General features: G+C 52.9%; 6 protein-coding genes across 6 annotated transcripts; 3 read left to right on the top strand and 3 right to left on the bottom strand.

Moving 5' to 3' along the window:
• Positions 1-1,168: 1,168 nt before the first annotated feature.
• Positions 1,169-7,014, top strand: pkhB (putative sensor histidine kinase/response regulator; the record flags this gene model as incomplete). The annotated part of the gene is made up of 3 exons (XM_025644305.1): positions 1,169-6,487; positions 6,547-6,660; positions 6,724-7,014. The coding sequence occupies 3 exons, from the start codon at positions 1,169-1,171 to the stop codon at positions 7,012-7,014; spliced, it is 5,724 nt and encodes a 1,907-aa protein (XP_025498008.1).
• A 941-nt stretch (positions 7,015-7,955) lies between these two features.
• On the bottom strand, positions 7,956-9,592 carry BO66DRAFT_424353 (allantoicase). The gene is made up of 3 exons (XM_025650163.1): positions 9,554-9,592; positions 9,269-9,498; positions 7,956-9,134 (listed from the first exon to the last, which is right to left on the bottom strand). Exons 2-3 carry the CDS (start codon positions 9,435-9,437, stop codon positions 7,975-7,977), a joined length of 1,329 nt encoding a protein of 442 aa, XP_025498009.1. The 5' UTR covers positions 9,438-9,498; positions 9,554-9,592; the 3' UTR covers positions 7,956-7,974.
• Positions 9,593-10,987: 1,395 nt separating this feature from the next.
• Positions 10,988-11,311, bottom strand: BO66DRAFT_336906 (uncharacterized protein; the record flags this gene model as incomplete). Its single annotated transcript, XM_025644306.1, has 1 exon — positions 10,988-11,311. One exon carries the CDS (start codon positions 11,309-11,311, stop codon positions 10,988-10,990), a length of 324 nt encoding a protein of 107 aa, XP_025498010.1.
• Positions 11,312-16,358: 5,047 nt separating this feature from the next.
• Positions 16,359-17,532, bottom strand: BO66DRAFT_246544 (uncharacterized protein). The gene has a single exon (XM_025642909.1). It carries the CDS (start codon positions 17,147-17,149, stop codon positions 16,550-16,552), a length of 600 nt encoding a protein of 199 aa, XP_025498011.1. The 5' UTR covers positions 17,150-17,532; the 3' UTR covers positions 16,359-16,549.
• Positions 17,533-17,730: 198 nt separating this feature from the next.
• BO66DRAFT_361561 (putative acyl-CoA:6-aminopenicillanic-acid-acyltransferase) lies at positions 17,731-19,235 on the top strand. The gene is made up of 3 exons (XM_025645044.1): positions 17,731-17,873; positions 17,926-18,330; positions 18,388-19,235. Exons 1-3 carry the CDS (start codon positions 17,817-17,819, stop codon positions 19,030-19,032), a joined length of 1,107 nt encoding a protein of 368 aa, XP_025498012.1. The 5' UTR covers positions 17,731-17,816; the 3' UTR covers positions 19,033-19,235.
• A 131-nt stretch (positions 19,236-19,366) lies between these two features.
• Positions 19,367-19,897, top strand: BO66DRAFT_406608 (uncharacterized protein; the record flags this gene model as incomplete). Its single annotated transcript, XM_025649023.1, has 1 exon — positions 19,367-19,897. The coding sequence occupies one exon, from the start codon at positions 19,367-19,369 to the stop codon at positions 19,895-19,897; it is 531 nt and encodes a 176-aa protein (XP_025498013.1).
• Positions 19,898-20,011: the final 114 nt, after the last annotated feature.

Genomic DNA, 20,011 nt, shown 5'->3' on the forward strand with positions numbered 1-20,011 from the left:
CCTTACTTTCGCTCTTGTTCCCTTTTTTCCTCTTCTCCTTCTCCTCTCTCCCCTCTCCCCCCATTCATCCAGCCCAGCCCAGCCCAGGGCTTGCCTTAACTACGTCATAGCTTGGAACTTTCCACTTTCCTTTCCCCCCCCCGGGGCGACGGACCATTTCCACATCTTGAACTTTGCCAGCACAAATCGACGATCTCTTGCTGGCTGGGTCAATACATTATTTCTCATTATTGTACTAGCATTTTAGCATAGCAGTAGAACCTGCTGCCAGTGCTTCATTCTGCTTTTACAACTAGGCAAGGTCAGATCAATTTGAGCCTTCCTCCTAATCTCCTTCCACCACCTAAACCCAACACCCTATCACTGGTAGTGCTGGCATTGCTACTACTATTGCTCCTACTGCTACTATCACTACCACTACTGCGAGTCCTAAACCCCATCCATTCCATTTGTCCTATCCCAATTCATCTCATCTCATTCTATCCATACCCACCCACACATCACGACCACCACCAACAACACCCACTTCTTGCCCCCCCCCCCCCCCCCCCCCCATAACCACCATCCGATATACACCGCTTTAGTCACCTTCCTTCTAACGGCCCATTTTCGGAAAAAAAATCGTTCGTCTGCCATTTTCCATTTCCTCCTCCCCTTCGTGTCTCTTTTTTTCCTTTTTTTCCCCTTGTATATTCCTTTCTCCTCTTGCCTACGCCCCATATCTCGGCTCCAAGAAAACGCATCCCGGACGTTTTTTCTGGTCGCAGAATCAAGCGCCCCCCCCCCCCCCCCCCAACCCCCTTCGACTGCCTTGAATTTCGAGCCAATCCACACCACCCCTTTTCTTTTCGCTCGTCGGATTCTTCACCGTGTGCGCTACATACACCATCCCGCTCCAATAGCATCCAATACTCTCTTTTTGTCTTCCGACCGTTCGGATCCTCGCTTCGATTGCTCGTTCGATTTTCGCGTCTTCTGCATATTTTCACTATTTTCACCAACTGCTCCCTCTCCAATCTCCTCTCGCCTCCTCCACGATTTCTGATTGCGGACCGTTTTGTCCGAGAGATGAGTGCCTCAGTTGGCTCCTGTGGAGTTGGATTCGCCCAGGAGAATTGATTTGTGACCGGCGGTGGAGGGAGAAATTAGGATGGGCGAAGTTAACAGCATGAAGACACCTCCGCTTCCATCGCCGGCCGAGGCCCCTTCGCCTGTCGCCGCGCCCCAGTCCCATTGTCGACCTTCCCTGCAGTCAACCAATTCTATTTCTGTCCATGATGTTCACTTTACAATTGATGGAGATGCGCCGTTGGAGAAAAGTACGTGGAATGCTAACTCTCACTCTTCCTCTATATCGCACGAACAGACTGCGACCGCATGCCACATTCCGTCGCCTCCGAAAAAAGAAAGTCCTGAAGCGGGAAAAGGAACCCAGGAAGATCAAGGGCGCAGTCTGCAGACCCTCAAGGAACTCCGGAGGCAGATGGAAGAATTACTGGTCTATCAACAAATGCAACAATCTCAAAACCAACCCTCCTCGGCTGTTCGAGAGATCTCTGCATCGCAAACCGATCCCGCACCACAGAGCACCACAGAGTCAACCAGGAAGCGACCCCTCAATGTCTCGTTTGCGAAAACCCTCTCAACGGCGGGAGCATTGCCTTCTGCATCATACTCCGACTCCACTGGTTCTGGCGGCACAATCAGAGCCATGGATTCCAACACCTCTCCCGACAACCTCCCCGGACCAACTCCTTCTTACCCTTTTCCGAGGATGGAGTCGCAGTTTCCAACGAGAGCAGCACGGGACTCCGCATTCAATCACAATGGTTTCAAGTTGACCCTGCCGGCAGATAAGATGAAGGCCCGGATGGGGCCCTCCGATATCCCGGATGGTCTAGAATCTGCTGCGACACATCCTCAAGGTGTATTCTTGCCCCCTCATTATAGGCCTGTACCTGAGGACCCCGCCTACCCGAGTCCCAATCTGTATGAGCTTACTCTGCAGTTGAATGCGGATCCCGGGTTAGATGCATGGTGGGCGAACGTAGTCCAGATTTTGCAGACGCACTACGGAGCAGAGAGAGCATCTCTGGCCGTACCGGGAGACGCGACAGATTTGGAGAATGTTCCATGGGGCCAGAAAGCGGTCTTCGACCCAGACGCGGTACCTACCGACACGGAAGACGTGCGGACGGATCGACTACCAAGTGAGGTCACTTCGAGCGGCAATAACCCCGCAAAGGAGAGCAGCGAAGGAACAGGGAGGAAGAAAAGGCTCGTCGCAGAAGCTCTTTTGAATGGGTCAAGAGCTGCTCATTCACCGAAGCGACCGTCCCTTTTGGCACGGCACTCGTTCGCTGGCTTTGGAAAGGAACGGAAACACTCAGACTGGCACGATGCGGAATCTCAGCGAGACGAAAGTATCGATTGTCTACCGAACACAGAGAACAAGCAAGCAGATCCTGGGATTGAAACTCCAACCAACGAACCGGTGTCATCGTTTGGACTGCCAAACTATCGCCAAGCAGTTTTCCCCGTGCCCCGACCGCTGGAAGTCGAATCCGACCCGCTAATCAAGAGAACTGGGGTGGTGAAGCTCTTCGGGCGCACCGATCCTGTTGTTCTGACAAGAGAATATTCAGAGGGGCCGGCTGATCGTCCAGGCCAAGGAGATCCTCTCGAAACCCCAGAAGACAAACCTCAGGCTACCCCAACTGTTGAACCAAATTCCTCCAATCAACCATCTACAGCTCGAACGCGAGCAGGACCCAATCCTGGTCTGTTCAAGACTAGGGTGACCCCGTCTATGGAATTGTTTGATGAGTATGAACAGGTGCCACCGTCTCCTTGGTCTCAGTCCCCGGCTCCATCGCCCGCACCTCGCTCTCATGCGGAGCAGAATCCATTCTTTGTCAGTCACGCTGTTGATGAAAGCGCATTCGCAAAGAATCCTCCCCCTCACGATTATTCTAATTTGGGGCCACTGGAAGCCATTGGCGTTGACCTGGCCAAGTCGGTGGTTCACATTCCTCTATTGCATGTCGGTCGCGCCAAGGATCCTTCGCCATCCACCCTACGATTCCCGGTCGCCGTGATCTCCATATTGTCTCCCATCATCCCTTACCCCACGAACTTGAGAAGATCGTTATCGTATCTTATGCCTCACCTCACCACTTCGTTCTGTCTCGCGCAACACTACAGCCAGCTTGAGCGTCAAGTCACTTCGCGGCTTGAGGCTCCCCGCTATGGCCAGCTCCTGGGACTCGGCGGAACCTTTTCTGATGAAAGCAGCGAGCTGGAATTGGTCGCAGGTCTCAGTGGTCATGTGAGCTATACGATAGCGGACGATGGCTCTTTGTCAGCTCGAGCTAGTATCTCAAGCCCAGAAGAAAGGTCAAGTTCTACCAAGCTCAGCCCATCGCTATCTAATCTTGGAACACCTGGGGTCGATCTAGGTCTTGTTGCGTCAGGAGGCAGCAATTTCTGCGAATCACCTGGGGTGGTACCTAAGACAGGGACCGATAATCCCGATGGCTACTTCAACGTGCACCAGTCGAAAAGTTTTCGGGACGCCATCACTCAGCATCGGAACAGGTTGACTAAGATGAGACAGCACATGGCATCATCAACCCCCACGTCACCCGGGAGACTCGTAAGCAAGTCTGCCGAGGAAGACGCCACACCGCAAGACCAGAGTCCAGGCGTTGTATCTCCTCTGCAGGATGTGAAGGGATCTCAGGTTATATCACCAACGCAGACTGCCTCCCGCCATCCCTCAACGAATTCCTTCTACGCCCAGCTGCAACGCGAACTACCCCGTCCATTCTCTGATACAGTGGCGCAACTCATGCTGAACTCGGTACCATTACATCTTTTCCTTGCGAAACCCCAGAGCGGAGAAGTAATATGGACCAACTCGAAATTTGATGCCTACCGAAGGAGCCAGCCTCAAGAGCAGAGATTGCGAGACGTTTGGCAGAATATTCATAGCAGCGAAAGAGAGCACATGTCTCAGGAATGGGCAAACGCATTACGTACAGGGTCACAATTTACGGAACGGGTCCGGGTCAGACGCTTTAATGACGAGTCGGCATATCGATGGTTCATTTTCCGGGCAAACCCTTTGCTATCTTCCACCGGGGAGGTGCTTTACTGGATCGGATCGTTTCTCGACATACACGAGCAACATATTGCCGAATTGAAAGCTGCGCAGGAGAAAGAGAAATTCGCGACCGATGCCAAATATCGAGCCTTCTCCAACTCCATTCCCCAGATTGTCTTCGAGGCTACAGAATATAGGGGCCTCATTTTCGTCAATGAGCAATGGCACCTCTACACCGGTCAAAAGCTGGAGGAAGCGCTGAACTTCGGCTTCGCCAAGCACGTCCACACCGATGATCTAGAGAAATGTGGCCTTCTTTCCCTTTACCTTTCTGAGCCGCGGAAAATCGAGTGCACAGCCGAACCCGGCGAAAGTGCAGCGGAAGCCATACGTCAGGCTGTCTCACAAGACAGTCAATTTGGCCAGGGCGTTACACCTGCATTGGAAGAACTTGTGAGGCGTGGAGTTGCCTCGGTGCAGAGGGACGAAAATGGACGTGTCTTTTACTCTACCGAAATAAGGCTTCGCTCCAGGGGCGGGGATTTCAGATGGCATCTTGTTCGTCTGGTTTGTGTCGAGACTAGCAGTTTTGGAAGCGGAGAAGGAGAAGCTTCATGGTACGGTACATGCACGGACATCAATGACCGCAAGAATCTCGAACGTGAACTCAATAAAGCCATGCAGCAACTCAATAACCAGATGGAATCGAAGACGAAGTTTTTCAGCAACATGTCGCACGAGATTCGCACTCCGCTGAATGGTATCCTTGGCACCATCCCTTTCATTCTCGACACCCAGCTCGACACTGATCAGAGACGTATGCTCGACACTATCCAGAATAGCTCAACCAACCTTCGAGAGCTGGTTGATAACATTCTGGACGTTTCTAGAGTGGAAGCCGGCAAAATGACAATGGTCAACTCATGGTTCCATGTACGGTCTGTGATTGAGGATGTCATCGACACCGTCTCGTCTAGGGCGATCGACAAGGGCCTTGAAATCAACTATTTGATGGACGCAAATGTGCCACCCATGGTTATCGGAGACAGGTTCCGTATACGACAGGTCCTCATCAACCTTGTCGGCAACGCAGTCAAGTTTACTGCTCAGGGTGAGATCCATATATGCTGCTCCATCTATGATGGTGCCCCGGCTACTCCCAACTCCACGGAGTTGTTGTTGAATTTCGACGTTGTGGATACCGGTAAAGGTTTCAGCGTCAGGGATGCAGAGCGATTGATGCAGAGGTTCAGTCAGCTGGGACAGAACGGCTCTCAGCAGCATGCGGGTAGCGGTCTCGGGCTATTTTTGTCGAAACAGCTTGTCGAAATGCATGGCGGCAAGTTGACGCCCACCAGTAAGGAAGGGCAAGGTGCCAAATTCTCGTTCTATGTTAAAGTCGACGCTCCTCCACCGCCAACTCCCGACGAGCCGCGGCTTGTCCGTCAATCGTCCAGCACTTCTGACGTCTTCCTCGAGCACCTCAAGCCGAATCCGCTGCAGAAGATGCTGTTCAGGAAGGACTCTATGGATAGCAGAGGACCCGACGCAGCCGATTTCTCCTCTACTCTTGAGACCTCTTTAACCCAATCACAGACGAGCTACGAGACCCCTGTACGCTTTCCTTCGGTCAACTTCTCCGAGAGGTCTTCGATCTCCTCGGCCCTTCCTACCCCCGACCCCTACACGCTGGATCCGTTGGCAAGGCTTGACAACTCCAAGTCGGCCCTCTCAAGCGGCGATATCTCGCAGCCAACGGCGCAATCTTCCTCCTCACCCTCGCAAGAATCATTTGCCTCGACCAAGCCCACGGAGTACACCGGGTCGGACGCGCAGCCTTTACCCAGCTCTTACTCGATCCTTATTCTTTGTCCTCTGGACAATACCCGCCAAGCTATCAAGCAACACATCGAGCAGGTGGTCCCTCTGGAAGTCCCCTTCTCTATCACTTCCACCCCTGACGTGGAAGATTGGAGGGATTCGGTCAGCGATGTCACGAAGCTTACCCATTTGGTCCTCAACCTGCCCAACGTGGATGACGTTCTGGATATGATGCATTATGTCTCCGAGTGTGAGTTGGAGACCGCACCAAGTCTTGTCATCATCTCCGATCTGTATCAGAAGCGACAAATCAATGCTAGGATAAAGGAGTTGGCCTCTAGCGGGAGACGTATATACACTGTTCCGAAACCGGTGAAGCCGTCTGCCTTTTCCTCTATATTTGATCCCGACAATCGACGCGATTTGAGCAAGGACAGGAACCAGGATATGGCCCGGGAAATCAACAACAATTTCAAGACCATGTCGAAGATGGTGAAAGAGGTCATCGGCAACAAGGGTTACCGAGTGCTACTTGTTGAGGATGATGATACGAACCGTATGGTAAGTGTGAACACATGTGGAATTCGCTGTGTGTTACCCTGTATGCTAACGTGTTTCAGGTGATGATGAAATACCTCGACAAGATCAAGGTCATGGCGGAGACAGCCACAAATGGACAAGAGTGTACAGAAATGGTGTTTTCCAAGGAACCAGGATACTACTCTCTCATCATTGTAAGTGAAAGACATCGCAGCAAGCGGACTCAATGATTCCAAGTTCGCTGACACGACCTGCAGTGCGACATCCAAATGCCCATCAAGAACGGTTACGAGACGTGCCGTGACATTCGTGCTTGGGAATCAAAGAACCACTACCCACAAATCCCGATCATGGCCCTTTCGGCCAACGCGATGACCGATCAGATCGAGGATGCCGCACGTGCTGGCTTCAACGACTATGTCACCAAACCCATCAAACACAATGAACTGGGCAAGATGATGATGGGGCTCCTGGACCCCAATCGGCCATTACTTCTTCTACGGGACCGCCTCAAGGCCGAGAATGCGGAGAAGTTCCGCTCCGAGTAGATGCTTTCGCCAGCGTGAACCGTCCTTGATCGCACGTCGGCAATTCCTCTTTTGTCTTCTCTCAACTTTCTGCGCGTCTCCAACCTCCGGCAGCGGCAGTCAGAAAGTGCCACAATGTACTGCTACGTATTCAAACCTGATTTATTCGCTTTGGGCCAAGGGGGTCTATAATATCTTTCGTCTCTTTTTCTCTTTTTGTTTGGGACCGGGAACGAAGTTTCGGACGGAACGGCGCCCCGGATGATATTTCGAGTCTTGATTAATATTGCTTTCTACGCCACACTTATCACGGTTGTGACCACGTTCCTCCATGGCATTTGTTTGCATTCGGCATGCCAGTTCGAATTGATACCTTTCAGCATTCACACGGGGCGGGGGTTTTCATGCTTGTTGTGTTGTTCCTTGGACCAGCGGACTTTAGTTCATGGCGTCAGTTTGTTCTCTCAGGGAATTTGTGTTGAGAAAATCCCTCCATCTTTCTTCTTCTGCCTTTTCCCAATACCAACACCGATACCGATACCGATACCGATACCAGATTTTCACGAGCATGACCTTTCTACCCTTCTGGAATTGTATTTGCAACACCCAACAGAGCATGTGTTATTTTCGCCGCGGCGTTTCCACTGTTGTCGATCGATTGATTGTGATCCCTCACGATGAAGTAGATTATTGAATTTTTATAGTGATATACCCTACCTAGTCTGGCTGCTAGCAAGCTATAACGATGAATTATACGGAGCTAAACGTTGTTCCTGCTCTTTTTTCTTCTTCTTTTTTTTTCAGCATAATTTATGCTTAGGCGAATGTTGAAAACACATTACTGTACTGGAAACCTCCCCTTTCCGGTACATGATCTTCTGAATAATGGATTTATGTAGGATCGTATTTCTCATTATTGGCAATTTACCACGCTGAAGATTACATACTAAACAGAAGGCACCGCTCATCACAAGCCTCGACCTAGGCCCGTCTACCAAAGACCCGGAAGCGCTTCACGCCACCGTCCGGCACGAGGGTCAACTTCACATGGGTGAACGCCTGGGTATCGACACCCGCGGCCAGATCCGCACCCTGGAAGACATGCTCGGTATCGGCCTGACAGCGCTGATCGCCCTTGACGATCTCCACCCAGCCGGGATGATCATGGGCGGGCACGGCGACGGGGCCGCCCTCGCCACCCTCCCCCTTCACCAAGCCGTGCACGCGGACCGCGCGGGGGAAATTGCCCCGGAAGTCCTTGGTATCGACGACGACCCTGGACACGGCGCCCGGCAACCCCAGCTGCACGATGGCCCAGTCGACATGGCCCGGGGCGCGCGACCGCGCCGTCTCCCACCCATCGCCCATATCCTTCCCGCGGCCGGGCAGCAACAGATTCGAGCACGGGGTATAATGCTGATCCGAGGCCGCCAGCGCCAGACCCCCGCACAACGCCGACGACAGCTCCTCCTCCTCCTCCTCCTCTTTCTCGTCCTGTGCACCAGCGACAGCCACCCTCTCCCCGCGCGCCGCCGGAATCGCATGACCATACAGCCTCAACCGCCCAAAGCCCCCGTCGGGGTACATGAGCAGACGCACATGGGTGTAGGGCGTGGGGTTCTTTGGGTCAAATCCGGGAACCCTCCAGGCGCGGCGCTGCGAGGGCCCACAGGGCTGGGGCGGAAGGATGGTGGTCCAGCCGGCGTAGCTGGGGTCGGCGAGCACGGCGTCGTCGGCGTCGGAGCACGTCGCCTGCACCTCGGCCTTCTCGCCGTAGTTGCCGACGAAGAAGCCCGTGTCGACCTCGACGCCCTGGATGGCGGCCCGCGCCGTCCCCAGCTTGATCACCACCCAGTCGTAGGCGTCCGGGTTGTGGCGCCGCGTCTCCCACCCGTCGTACCAGGCGCCCGTGTGGATGAAGACCCCCGGCCGGTTGATCGGCGCCGTCGGCGTGAGGAGGTTCGACGCCGCGGCGAAGTATTCGTTGCTGCAGGCGACGATGCGCGTGTTCAGGGCCGCCGAGGCCAGGTTGGTCGTGTGTGCGAAGGTGCTGTCGATTTCGGGGCCGGGGATGTAGGGGGATTCGGTGGTGGCCATGGTGGGGGGTGTTTTGTGACTGGAAATAGGTAGAGTGGGGTTTTTAAAAGGTGTTAGAGAGATTGGAAAGAATGGAGAGGAATTGGTGTGGAGGAGGAGGAGGAGGCAGAGGGAATTGTTGAAGTGGAGGAATTGCAGGGCATTTTATATAGACGACGTCAGGAGGGGCACCTACTCACTGCAGCAACAGCCGATTCCCGATACAGCGCGCCAGCGATAAGAGATTCCCCCGCCGATTTTCCCGCATTACTCGATCTTATCGCTTCATCGCAGGCCTTTCCTTTCCCCACTTTAATCTTCTCCAACTCCGACACTTGTTGTTGTTTCCACACCTTCATCTTCGACATTCAACTGCGTGATCTTGCGGGATGATAACAGGTGTGTTTGTTTGAGCCTTCGCTCATCCTCCTGCTCAATTGTTAACAGAGGTACCTAGTAGCTATAGGATCCGACCTCAACCGACCTCAACCGACACCTCACACAGAGGCTGTCAACAAGCGACTGACACCCACCCACACCCGGGCCCACCCACCTCTTCTGCCTCTTGGGATCCCGTTCGGAGGTCTCCGACGCTCGCATCTTTCCGAGGGGAACACACACCCTCAATTGCAACTCTATTTTCGTGATGAGGGGGAAAATCCATCATTCACAGGAAACACCTTCCACAGCTGCTACTATGCCTCGGGAAGAAATCAAATCCTGTCAGGCAATGTATGTGGTCCTGAAACTTGCCGTGCCGTGACTGTTCCCCCTCACTCCCCCATTTCGCCTCCGCCGCACCGCTCCTGCTCCTAATACCAAACCCCTCTTGTCCATGTCGTTTCCCTCGGATAAACCCCTCGACTGGCGGAGGTGGAAGATGCGCTGCATGTGGTAAATTGAACCTCCCAAGACAGGGAGTGCGCGCGCGCGTGTGTGTCAACACCACACGCCGCGACTTTACACGACCTTCGCTTCCCTGGGTTCTGGATTGTGGCAGGACTTGCTAGGCCGAAGAGGGCATGTCGCGTGCCCAATGTAGGACATCAGAGAGGAGGGAGGACGAGCCGTTCACGATTGCTTTTGCGTGACGCGACTCGACCCTCGGATAAAGCACTATATCTATCTACAGACGAAAAAGAAAATGGGAGGGTAAAAAAAAAAAAAAGGAAAAAAAAAAGGAAAAAAAAAGAAAAGATGCCGTGAACGCCACTCGGACCCCACTTCTGGATGCTCCTCATTGTTTATTGTTCTTTTTCTGGGGGGCTATCCCGAGACATATACTTGATCTGATCTCGAAGTACAGTACTTGATCTACATCGGGGTGGGGGAGGCCGCTTCGCCTCCTTGGTTACAGTTACAGTGTACGTGCAAGATGCTGTGTTCGTCTCAGAGAGGCTATGTTACATTCGTGACGTCGCGGGGATTTTCTTTTTCTTTTTTTTTTCCTTTTCTTTTTTGTCGCCCTATGAACTATGTGGGAGCTTCTCGAGGGAGGAGGGACACCCTACCTTCCCTGAGCCGTGAGTTGGTCACGAGTGTACTCACTATGGAAGGTGAGGTCATTGCAGTCACTCAGGAAGCATGAGCAGCTTCCATCACATTTGAAGCAGAGGTGGGACCGATGATGAAACATTCATTCAACTCATACAAGCAGAATGAGAGGGGAGAGTTCCCAAAAGAAAGGAAACAACAGAATCAAAACCAAAACCAAGGAGACCGAAACCACTCTCGGGTTTACTTTTAAACCACAACGCGCACACTCTTCACTTGCAATTGATCTTGACACCAGTGCGTTGTTCGAATCCACATCTAAACCAACGCCAGTGATGCTATCTCTCCCCACGGTCGGCGCTGCAACCTTATGCTGTGGGTGTTTGTTTTTCTCTTATCGTTTTTTTTTCTTTGTTTTTCCCATTCAGCTAGTGCTCTGGGTCGCCACCTCCTCCAGTCGTTTATACCGCCACTCGTATTGTGCGAGCTGCTTTCTTTCCGCGGGAGACAGAGACTTGCCCTTGTCTGCCATCTCCTTCTCCACCTGCTTCAGCATCTCCCAGCGCTTGAGGATCCGCGCTTGGGCATCCGAGATTGATGCTAGATTGGAGTCCTTGGATGCCATGCGGGCTTCGATAGTGGAGTGATAGGAGAGCTTGGCGTGGAAGAGAGCCATGTCGGACTCGTCATACTTCAACCCGCGTGCTTCAGGGAGAGCAGCTTGGTGGTAAAGGCCCTTGGGTGGCATGGCAGGCCGGCTTGCTATCCAGAGACAGAGGTGGAGAAGCGGCAGAGAAAGACAGTGAGAGGTAAAGAGTATCACAGAGGATCAAGTGGTGAAAGGAGGCCCAAGGGCAGCAAGAAGCCAATGAAGTTCAATCGAGCTTTGTCAGATGAGGGGTTTTCGTTGTGTCAAGTAGTGGAAGTCACTTCTGATGTTTCCCAGGTATATGAAGAAGAGAGGGAGACGACGGCGGCCCAAAGGGTTTGTGTGAGAGAGAAAGCTTTTGTTTCTGATGAGTTTCCAGAAGGGATGGCAGAAAGAGGAACGGCTGGAATTGGGGGCTCGAGAGCGATTCTTCAATGGAGGTCAAGGACTCTCCTTGGTCTTTATCTTAATATGTTGCCTCCCAGACCCTAATATCTCTCAGCTGTCTGTTTCTCCTGTGACAGGGACCACGGTGATACCAGACGAGGACCATCAGATGCACCTGCTGCCAACAAGGACGAGGAAAGAAAGGGAAAAAAAAGGGCCCAAAAACGACACAGACAAGCCAGCACCTCTTTTTTTTTTTGATTATTTTGTCTCTATAAATTCTTCGCCTCTGGGATGAGTCTGATGAGGTGTTCGAGGTTCACTCGTGCCCAGTCCCAATTGTGTCCTTATCTCGTGATTGTTGCCCGAGGGGGCCAATCCCCGAAACGGATGATGGTATCGTTCGTTTCCTGTTTGGGATGGAGTTGTGAAACCGTCAAGATGACACCAGCGCAGCCTATCGTCGGCTGGTCTAGGGGAGAAGAGATTGAGGCAGGAGTAGGAGGAGGAGGAGGAGGAGGAGGAGGAGGAGGAAGAGGAGGGCGAGCGGGAGGCGTGGGTTTCAATGACCCTGCTGCAAAGTGCCTTGGGCTTTTCCATGATTGTGCCTGAAAGCGCAGCCTATCCTTCCCTCTCTTCCGAAGAAAGCTACCTCCACAACCTTGGTCCGGATCGATGGCCGCGACGGGGAGGGGAGGTGCTTAGGCCCTTCTTTTTACTCCCTCTGTCATTGTTCATGTTCGCTGATGCGGTTCTTGCATATGTAGTGGGCCGCCGGAAATTTCGCCTCTTCATTCCATCATATAACGAACGCTCACCGAAGTTTGACCCCGTCTTTTTCCAACACGAGAATCATACCCCCGAGGAAAGGAAAAAAAAAAAGGCCATGCGACCTGTTTGTTACACCGATTGATCCCAGTTTACCCGCCAAAAAAGAAATAGGGCGTTCTGCCAGAGAGAATGATGTTGCATGTCCTGTCCCTGAGAGGAATGTCGTTCATTTTTGGACTAGGTGTCCCAGCGAGTGGCAGGAGGCGATTTCGGTTGACCTTGTCGGGACGTTGGGTATTTTCCGGGGTAAAATTGGGGAAGGGGGGTCTTTCAAGGTTACAGAAACAGGTGTGTATGTGGATGTGTGTGTGTGGTGTGTAGCTTCACGGCTACTCCCAATGGATGAAAAGCAGGGAGAAACCCTGGCTTACTTTCTTTTGGTCGTGGACGAGCACCACCACCACCACCACAGCAGCAGCACCAGCAGCCTCCTTCTTTCGCTGGTATAGGGGGGCGAGAGCTTCTTGCTGCTGCTGCCGCCGCCGTCGATGGCATTTTGGCCTTATAATCCCCGATTCGTGGCTCTTTCCGAAGTGATCTGCATGTAGCCGCTGGATGCGTTGTTGTGCAACCTTTAGGGGGGTAAGGAGAAGACTCGAAGAGAATCAGAAAAGAATGACGGGCAGAGTGGGTAAGAGCGAAGGTTGGGAGGGAGGGGGGTTGGTTCTATGATCTTTTTTATCAATTTGTTCTAAAGGGGGATCTCCGATGGCAGACAGGACTTTGGATCCTCTTGTTACAAAGCTGCTCTGCTCGAGTGGCCTTGGAGCAACGCAGCTGTCATACTGACTGATTTGGGACCTGAAAGGGTTAATGAACCTTTTCTCCTGTTGCATCTACTTCTTTTTCTCTGGTTCAATTCCCTTTCCAGGCAATGCATGCGTTCATGCCCCCATCCGTGGATACGGTATGTCTGTTGTGTGTTGTCTGTTGTGTGTGTGTGTGTGTGTGTGTGTGTGTGTGTGTATGGTTTGATCATGCGGTCCTCAACCGGTCAACCGGTCAACCGGTCAACGTCAACGGGCTCCTTGCAGATCTGTAGTGATGCGATCTGCTCTGCTCCCGTTGAAGGGAAGTGTCTATCCTTCATTTAGGTAAGGGTGGCGGCGCGCAACGGTTGGAATCAGTCTGAGACAAGACTTCCCAACGGTCGAGGCGAGAGACATAGATCCCTGATTGCTGAACCCCCCTGTCTTTTTTCGGGGGGGTGGTGTAGATCATGAGGCTAGGGCTTACGGGAGGCGATCTGATCTGATCTGATCTGGTGATGTCGATGTCGATGTTGCCGTTGACGTCGCCTTGTCGAGATCCCACTCGAGTGTTCACTTTCTCTTGCTACTGCGTACTGCGTAGATACATACACACTGACTTACTTATTTACTAGGGACAGTACATAGACACAGACCGGGTGAGATCGTGACTGCCGTGTTACTGGGCTGGAATGCTGTGAGCGTTGGGCTAGTCACGGCGGTGCTGTGGAAGTGATGCTCGACTTGTTGGGGCGGGATTCGTTCCAATGGGATTGGCTCGGGGTTTGGGTCTCTTGCTCTCTTGCTCTTCTGTTCTCCTGGGACAATGGTAATGGGTTTTTGTTCTGGTTGGAACGGAACAGTCTGTCTGCTCTTGTTGCGAAGTGAGTGTTCTGCATATTGGGTGGTTAAGTTGGAGTAGGAGATTATGTGTTCTTGGGATCTTGTGGTGTAGTGTTTTGAGAGAAGGAAATGGTGGTCATCGCCTCGTCAGGGGGAGTATAACGCGTTCACCAAGGTTACTGGTTGGTACTGCACCATTAGGGACTGTACTATACATAGACATACCGCTGCCTTATTTAGGTAGGTCACGATATGAATATGGACTACACATACCATCCAAGCTCCTATCACGCACGTAATCAGAAGAGAATAACAGAACCTGAGGCACAGTACTGGACTGGGGATATCATACAATCACCTCACCACTGCCACCATCGCCTCCGCACCATCAATGTTAAAGCAAGAACATCTTTTTTTCTCTGCAAGAACAGGATCCACCGCCTAAGAACCGTAGCTCATTGTTATAATTATAATCATAATTCGTCGATAACCTACGGGACCAGGCGCCCACCCACCCCATGACGTCTTGCCAGCAATCCATCAGATGGGAGGCGGACGGCGACTGGCGCGGCAAGAGGATAAACTGCAGTATAGTATACCTACTTCAATGTGGACCTTGGATCGTGAAGTCACTCGTTTGCTTACTTGTATGTTACTATGTAGAAACCACCGCCACACAAGCGATCCAATCAGAGACCGAATCAGCCCTTTCGGTGTCTGAGACGAAGAAAACGCCCCCACTTGACTCGGATAATCCTATCGACAAAGATGAAACACACCGAGATTCTGTCTCAGATAAGCATAAGCAACCGATCGAAAGTATAAGGTCTAATTCGAGGAAGAAAAAGGTCAAGTTCGGGACAGAACCTAACTTCCATCGGAGGTTTTTCGTTTCGGGGTTTGGTTCGAGAAGAAGTAAAAAGATCGTGTACAAAGTTATGACGGTGGTACAGCACTAGCCCCGAGGTTGGGGAATAATCAGAGATGCCGGTGACTGTTTCAGCCGGTGCATTGGGGAACTTACTTGGGTGCTCGGGGTTCTTTTGCTGTTTACTTGTCTATGGGTTATCTGGTTCGTGTGGATCTCCCTGACTTGTGGGGGGGGGGGGTTCTTCTTGCGTGTGTTTACAGTAGAGCATCGTGGTCTTCGGTGGGGGGTGGGGGGAGGGGAAGATAGCTACCTAGTATCTCTCTCACGCAGGTAGCTTCAGGTTTGGAAGAATCTTCTTTTTGTATAGACTACATTAGTGGCGTGTTTCTCCCACGCTCAGATCCTCACGATATCTCTCTTCCCAAGCAGATTTCTAGTTCCAATCTGTCGAGTTCTATTCGGCGAAAGAAAAAGAAAACCGAGTTTGGAGATGGTTAGGGACGCAAGACCATCCCCCATCCCATCCCGTCTATCCCCAATTCCAGGTCCTGGAATGGCTAGGTAGTTCCAGGGTTGGGACCCGATCTCATTGGAATGAAAATGTTTCGCCTCGTTCCTCAGCCCTCGTCAACTGCTTACCTTGCGAAGATAAGGATGGGAAGGGAAAAGGAGACTTCTCTTCCTCACCTTCTACACGGGCGTGACACCTGCCCTCCCTCGCCGCGGGGCTGGCTGATCTGTGCGACCTGGTTCCCGGGGTTTGCTGACGGGGTTTGCTTGGGTTCGGGGATAGGCGGCTTTGGACGTGGGGCAAGGCAGGTCGGAGACAAGGGGTCTGGGTTTATATGCTTGATGGGTATGGTTGGGGTGTGCTGTGCTGTGTAAGGTCATAGTAATGTATGGGGGTGGTAGGTGGAGAGGACGAGGGAGGTGGTGGTCTCCGGTCTGATTGCGCTCTACACTTTCGATGGGTGCTCACATAAAGCAGTAATTGCAATTCGACACAAGTAATTCAAGGGGGATACAGACTCGGTACTTTACATCGATAACAGGAACACAGGAAAGATCTTGCTCCCAGATTTGACAGTCCACGCTCTTCCATACACAACACAACACCCGAGAAAACACCAAACTCAACTCGAACTCCATCAAGGTGTAAGTAAATTGGCCAACGCCGGACCAAAAGTCTAGACGCCCTTCCATCGCACCCATCCAGCCCATGGACATTTCATAATCATCATCATCGCTCATAGCCCGGCCATCATCGTCGCTCATAACAATCTCAAACAGATACCAGAAAGAAAACGCACGCTGTACACTGCAACAAACACAAACATCACCACTGCAGCATCAACATAAAGAATCCCCAACAAATCAAAGAGTACTCTGTACACATAGCCAGAACAAAAGTCAACTCAGACCCCAACTCCAGAGAACACCTCCACATAATCTAGCACCAGATGCATCGCGCATATCGTGCTTTCTCTTCCAGAATAAACGAACGACGATGGATTCATCAGTCACGAACACACAGATATTGACAGGGTAAAGTGTGCGTGAACTTAGTTTCTGTTTGATCGATATTTGCACACTCATCAACACTCTTATTGTTATGCCTGAAAGGTATCAAACTTACCCACTCCCCAAAAAGCAAAGTCATTGAAAGTACCTAGGGATAGAAGGCGACCGTCTCTGACTCGGGTCCCGCTGCACAGCCGTATGATCGAAGTGCACGTGGCCGTTGGAGTCCACCCGAGGACGAGGTCCAGCGCTGTCACCGTTGATGGGGGGATTGCCGTTGCTGCTAGCGTAGCCGTTACTGCCGGTATAGCCGTTGCCGTTGGCGTAGCCGTTGCTGCCGGTGCTGCCGTCGGCGTAGCCATTGACGCCGCGACGACCCTGCTCAACACCCCCAGAAACCAAGCGGGGAGCAGAGCCGGAGGAAGGTGACTGCAGAATCGAGCTGGGGAAGAACGCCACCTCCACGCGGCCGGCCTCGCTCGGGGAGCGGCGCACCGAGCGCGGCGCATACCGGTCCAGGAACAGCACCCACGGATCGTGGGCGATGCGGTCGCCGGGCCGCGCCACCCCCTGCAGGAGCAGCAGTCGGTACATCAGGCGCTCGAAGTCGATCCAGTCGAGACCGTAGGGACGGTGCGAGATGCCCTGCGCGTCGGTGTGGGTGTAGAGGATCCGGAGGAGGGCGTCGTAGGTGGTATGGAGCTGTTCGGTGAGGGTTGGGTGGGGTTTGGTCATTTTGGCTTGGGGGGTTTGGAGATGGGATGGTTGTTGAGGTTGGTGAGGTTGGTGAGGTCTCTGGATGAAAGGAAAAGAGAGAAAGAGTGAATTTGATGGAGAGAGAGTGTCTTTTGATAGAGAGTGTGTGTTTTGATAGAGAGTATGTGTTTGGTAGAGAGTGTGTGGGTTTTGATAGAGAGTGTGGGTTTCGATAGAGAGAGTGTGCCTCGATAGAGAGTGTGTATCTCAATGAAGAGAAAGTATCTTTAGATAGAGAGAACAGTGAGAGATGGCTGAAAAGAACAGTAGAGTGGATCTCAGTATGGATGGGTGCCTGGTGTGGGTGTTGGAGATGAACTAAGAGAGAGTAGGATAGGCTGTTCGCCTGTTCTCGATTTGATACTGCTTTGGAATTATCGTCATCCTGTTTGTGGGAATGGGCTACCCTTAAGCGAGGTGTTGGGAAAGTGAATTCATGAAGAACTCATCATGAGTTAGGTTGTATGCAGGCATGTAAACATTGGCTCAAAGTGGTTATCGTGATTTGCTTTCCCCGCATTTGGCCATGCGGGAGCAAGTGATTGATAAGAACTTCCCCCGCGCAGGTCGCACCGTCTTTCTCCCTCTTCGCCTTCTTTGCTTCTTTGCTCCTTTGTATCAGTCTGCTTGACGCGACAATCTCACTATGCATGTGGAGGTAGAAGGACCTCCCAAGATAGTGCTCAGCGGCACACCGCGAGAAGTAAGTCGCTAATGCAGTACCCCAGTATCAATCGTTCCATCTGATGTCGCAGATCGGCCTGCAACATGGCAAGCAACTCTATTCCCAGATCAGGAATCAGCTCGCCGTCTACGAGGCCATGTTCCAACATACCTCGAAGATGTCGTGGGACGACGTGCTCGTTCTGGCCGAAGAATTCCGCGCCACCATCGCGCGGTCCACCCCCGACCTCCTGGCCGAGATGCAAGGCATCACCGACGGGGCGGGCCTTACACTCCTGGAGATCGTCGCCCTGAACTGTCGCAGCGAGATCTCCTTCGGCAAGTTTGCCGATGGCTGCACGAGTCTCGCGCTGCACCGACGGGACCGGGGCCGCATCCTCGCCCAGAATTGGGATTTCACCACGCGAGTACAGGGCAACCTCGCGCTGGTCGAGATCATCCAACCGGACAAACCAGTCATTTACATGGTTACGGAAGTGAGGCCCCTTGGGTCTTCTCTCCTCTGCTGATCATGAGATGCTGACAATGAGCAGGCCGGCATCGTCGGCAAGATCGGCTTCAATAGCGCCGGGGTGGGCGTCTGCCTCAACGCCATCCGCGCCCATCCCTGTCTCAGCTCCAATCTGCCGATCCATATCGCCCTGCGCCTGTGTCTGGAGAGCGACTCTGTCGAAACGGCGGTCCAGAAACTGTCCTCTCTGGGCGGCGTCGCCTCCAGCCAGCACATTCTCATCGCGGACCCGACTGTCGCCCTCGGGCTAGAGCTCTCCCCTCTTGGGGATGATCATCTCCCTGAGGACGAGTACGGCATGGTCACCCACACGAACCATTTCCTGCTCAACCGGCGGGTAATCGAGCCGCCGTGGCTGTCCGGGTCGCCGGTCCGGTTGGCCCGGGTGCGTGAGCTGGCGAGAGAGATTGTTGACAGCAAAGTCCTCGAGGGGGCTGGTGCTGAGCTTGCGGGTACGGTGCTTCGCGGTCAGATCTTCTCCGATACCTGCGACGGCCCGCAGTCGATCTGCTGGCAGGAGGATCCAGCGCAACCAAAGATTGTCCGGACGGCGACGTTGTTCAACATCGTGATGCGGTTGGAGGAAGGCAATCTGGGGGCGGAGGTTGTGTTTGGCAAGCCTGGATCAGGGATGGAGAGTTCGGTGATCAAGTTGCCATGGCGGTGATAGGAGGAACTGGCACTGGTATATTGTGAAAAACAGATAATAGCCTCGGAATCCTTTGTGTTGGAATTAGGCAGGATTGATGGTGGAGCATTTCGCTTGGTTGAATGCCATGAATGCTGCCACAATAAAGACTCGAGAACACTCTTTGATGTAGTTGTCAGACGATACTATGAGATTGAGGGTGAATGTTGTTCTTTCCCGATAGACTCGCAGCTATATAAAGACACCAATCCCACCCGGAGATCGAATGCCATTCATTCCCCTTCACCATACGTTTCACTGACCGTCCTGTCTACGCGCAGATCCTTTCAGATAAGTTTTACCCAAACCGACAATGTCCGAAGAACAAGCTCACGTTCAGTGGGAGGCAGAGAGAAAGGGCCAGCACCCCCACGCGCCACACCCTCACGCTCTGCCAACTCGTCCATCCACTCCACACCCCGCAGCTCGTCTTGCACCTGCGAACAAAACCTCTTCGAAGAAAGCGGTTGTCTCTGTCACTACTGGTGGCGAAGAGGCGCAGAAACCCAATCCTGATCCTGCTGCACCAGCCACCGATGATGAAGCGACTCCCGTTCAAACCGTGCCTCTGGAGGCCACCTGGGCGGAGCACTTTGCCAAACACGCCGAGACGCCGCGGCCCCCTCGAGTCCGACCCAAAGGCCTTGTTCGCTGCCTGTCCTCTACTCACCAACCTGGTGGTTATCACTATGGAGACTATGCGGTTCAGGCTGACGGAGCGGCTCTCGAGGCCCCCCGTGCTGTTCGCGCAGCACGTAGCGAGGGCACGTGCTCCCCGAGTTCTGGATTAGCAACGGACTACTTCACCGCGCCCGAGGATGCCGGAGAGGACTCGGACGAGTAACGGTGTGGGTGCCTCCGGTTGAGAATCAGCGGGGAGTAGGTGGTGGTGGTGGTGGTGGTGATGTTCACACTGTATTACTGTTCAGGTAAGGTACAGTACGCGGTAAGATAAGGA

This window comes from Aspergillus aculeatinus (assembly GCF_003184765.1).
Source record: "Aspergillus aculeatinus CBS 121060 unplaced genomic scaffold BO66scaffold_87, whole genome shotgun sequence".
NCBI lineage: Eukaryota > Fungi > Ascomycota > Eurotiomycetes > Eurotiales > Aspergillaceae > Aspergillus > Aspergillus aculeatinus.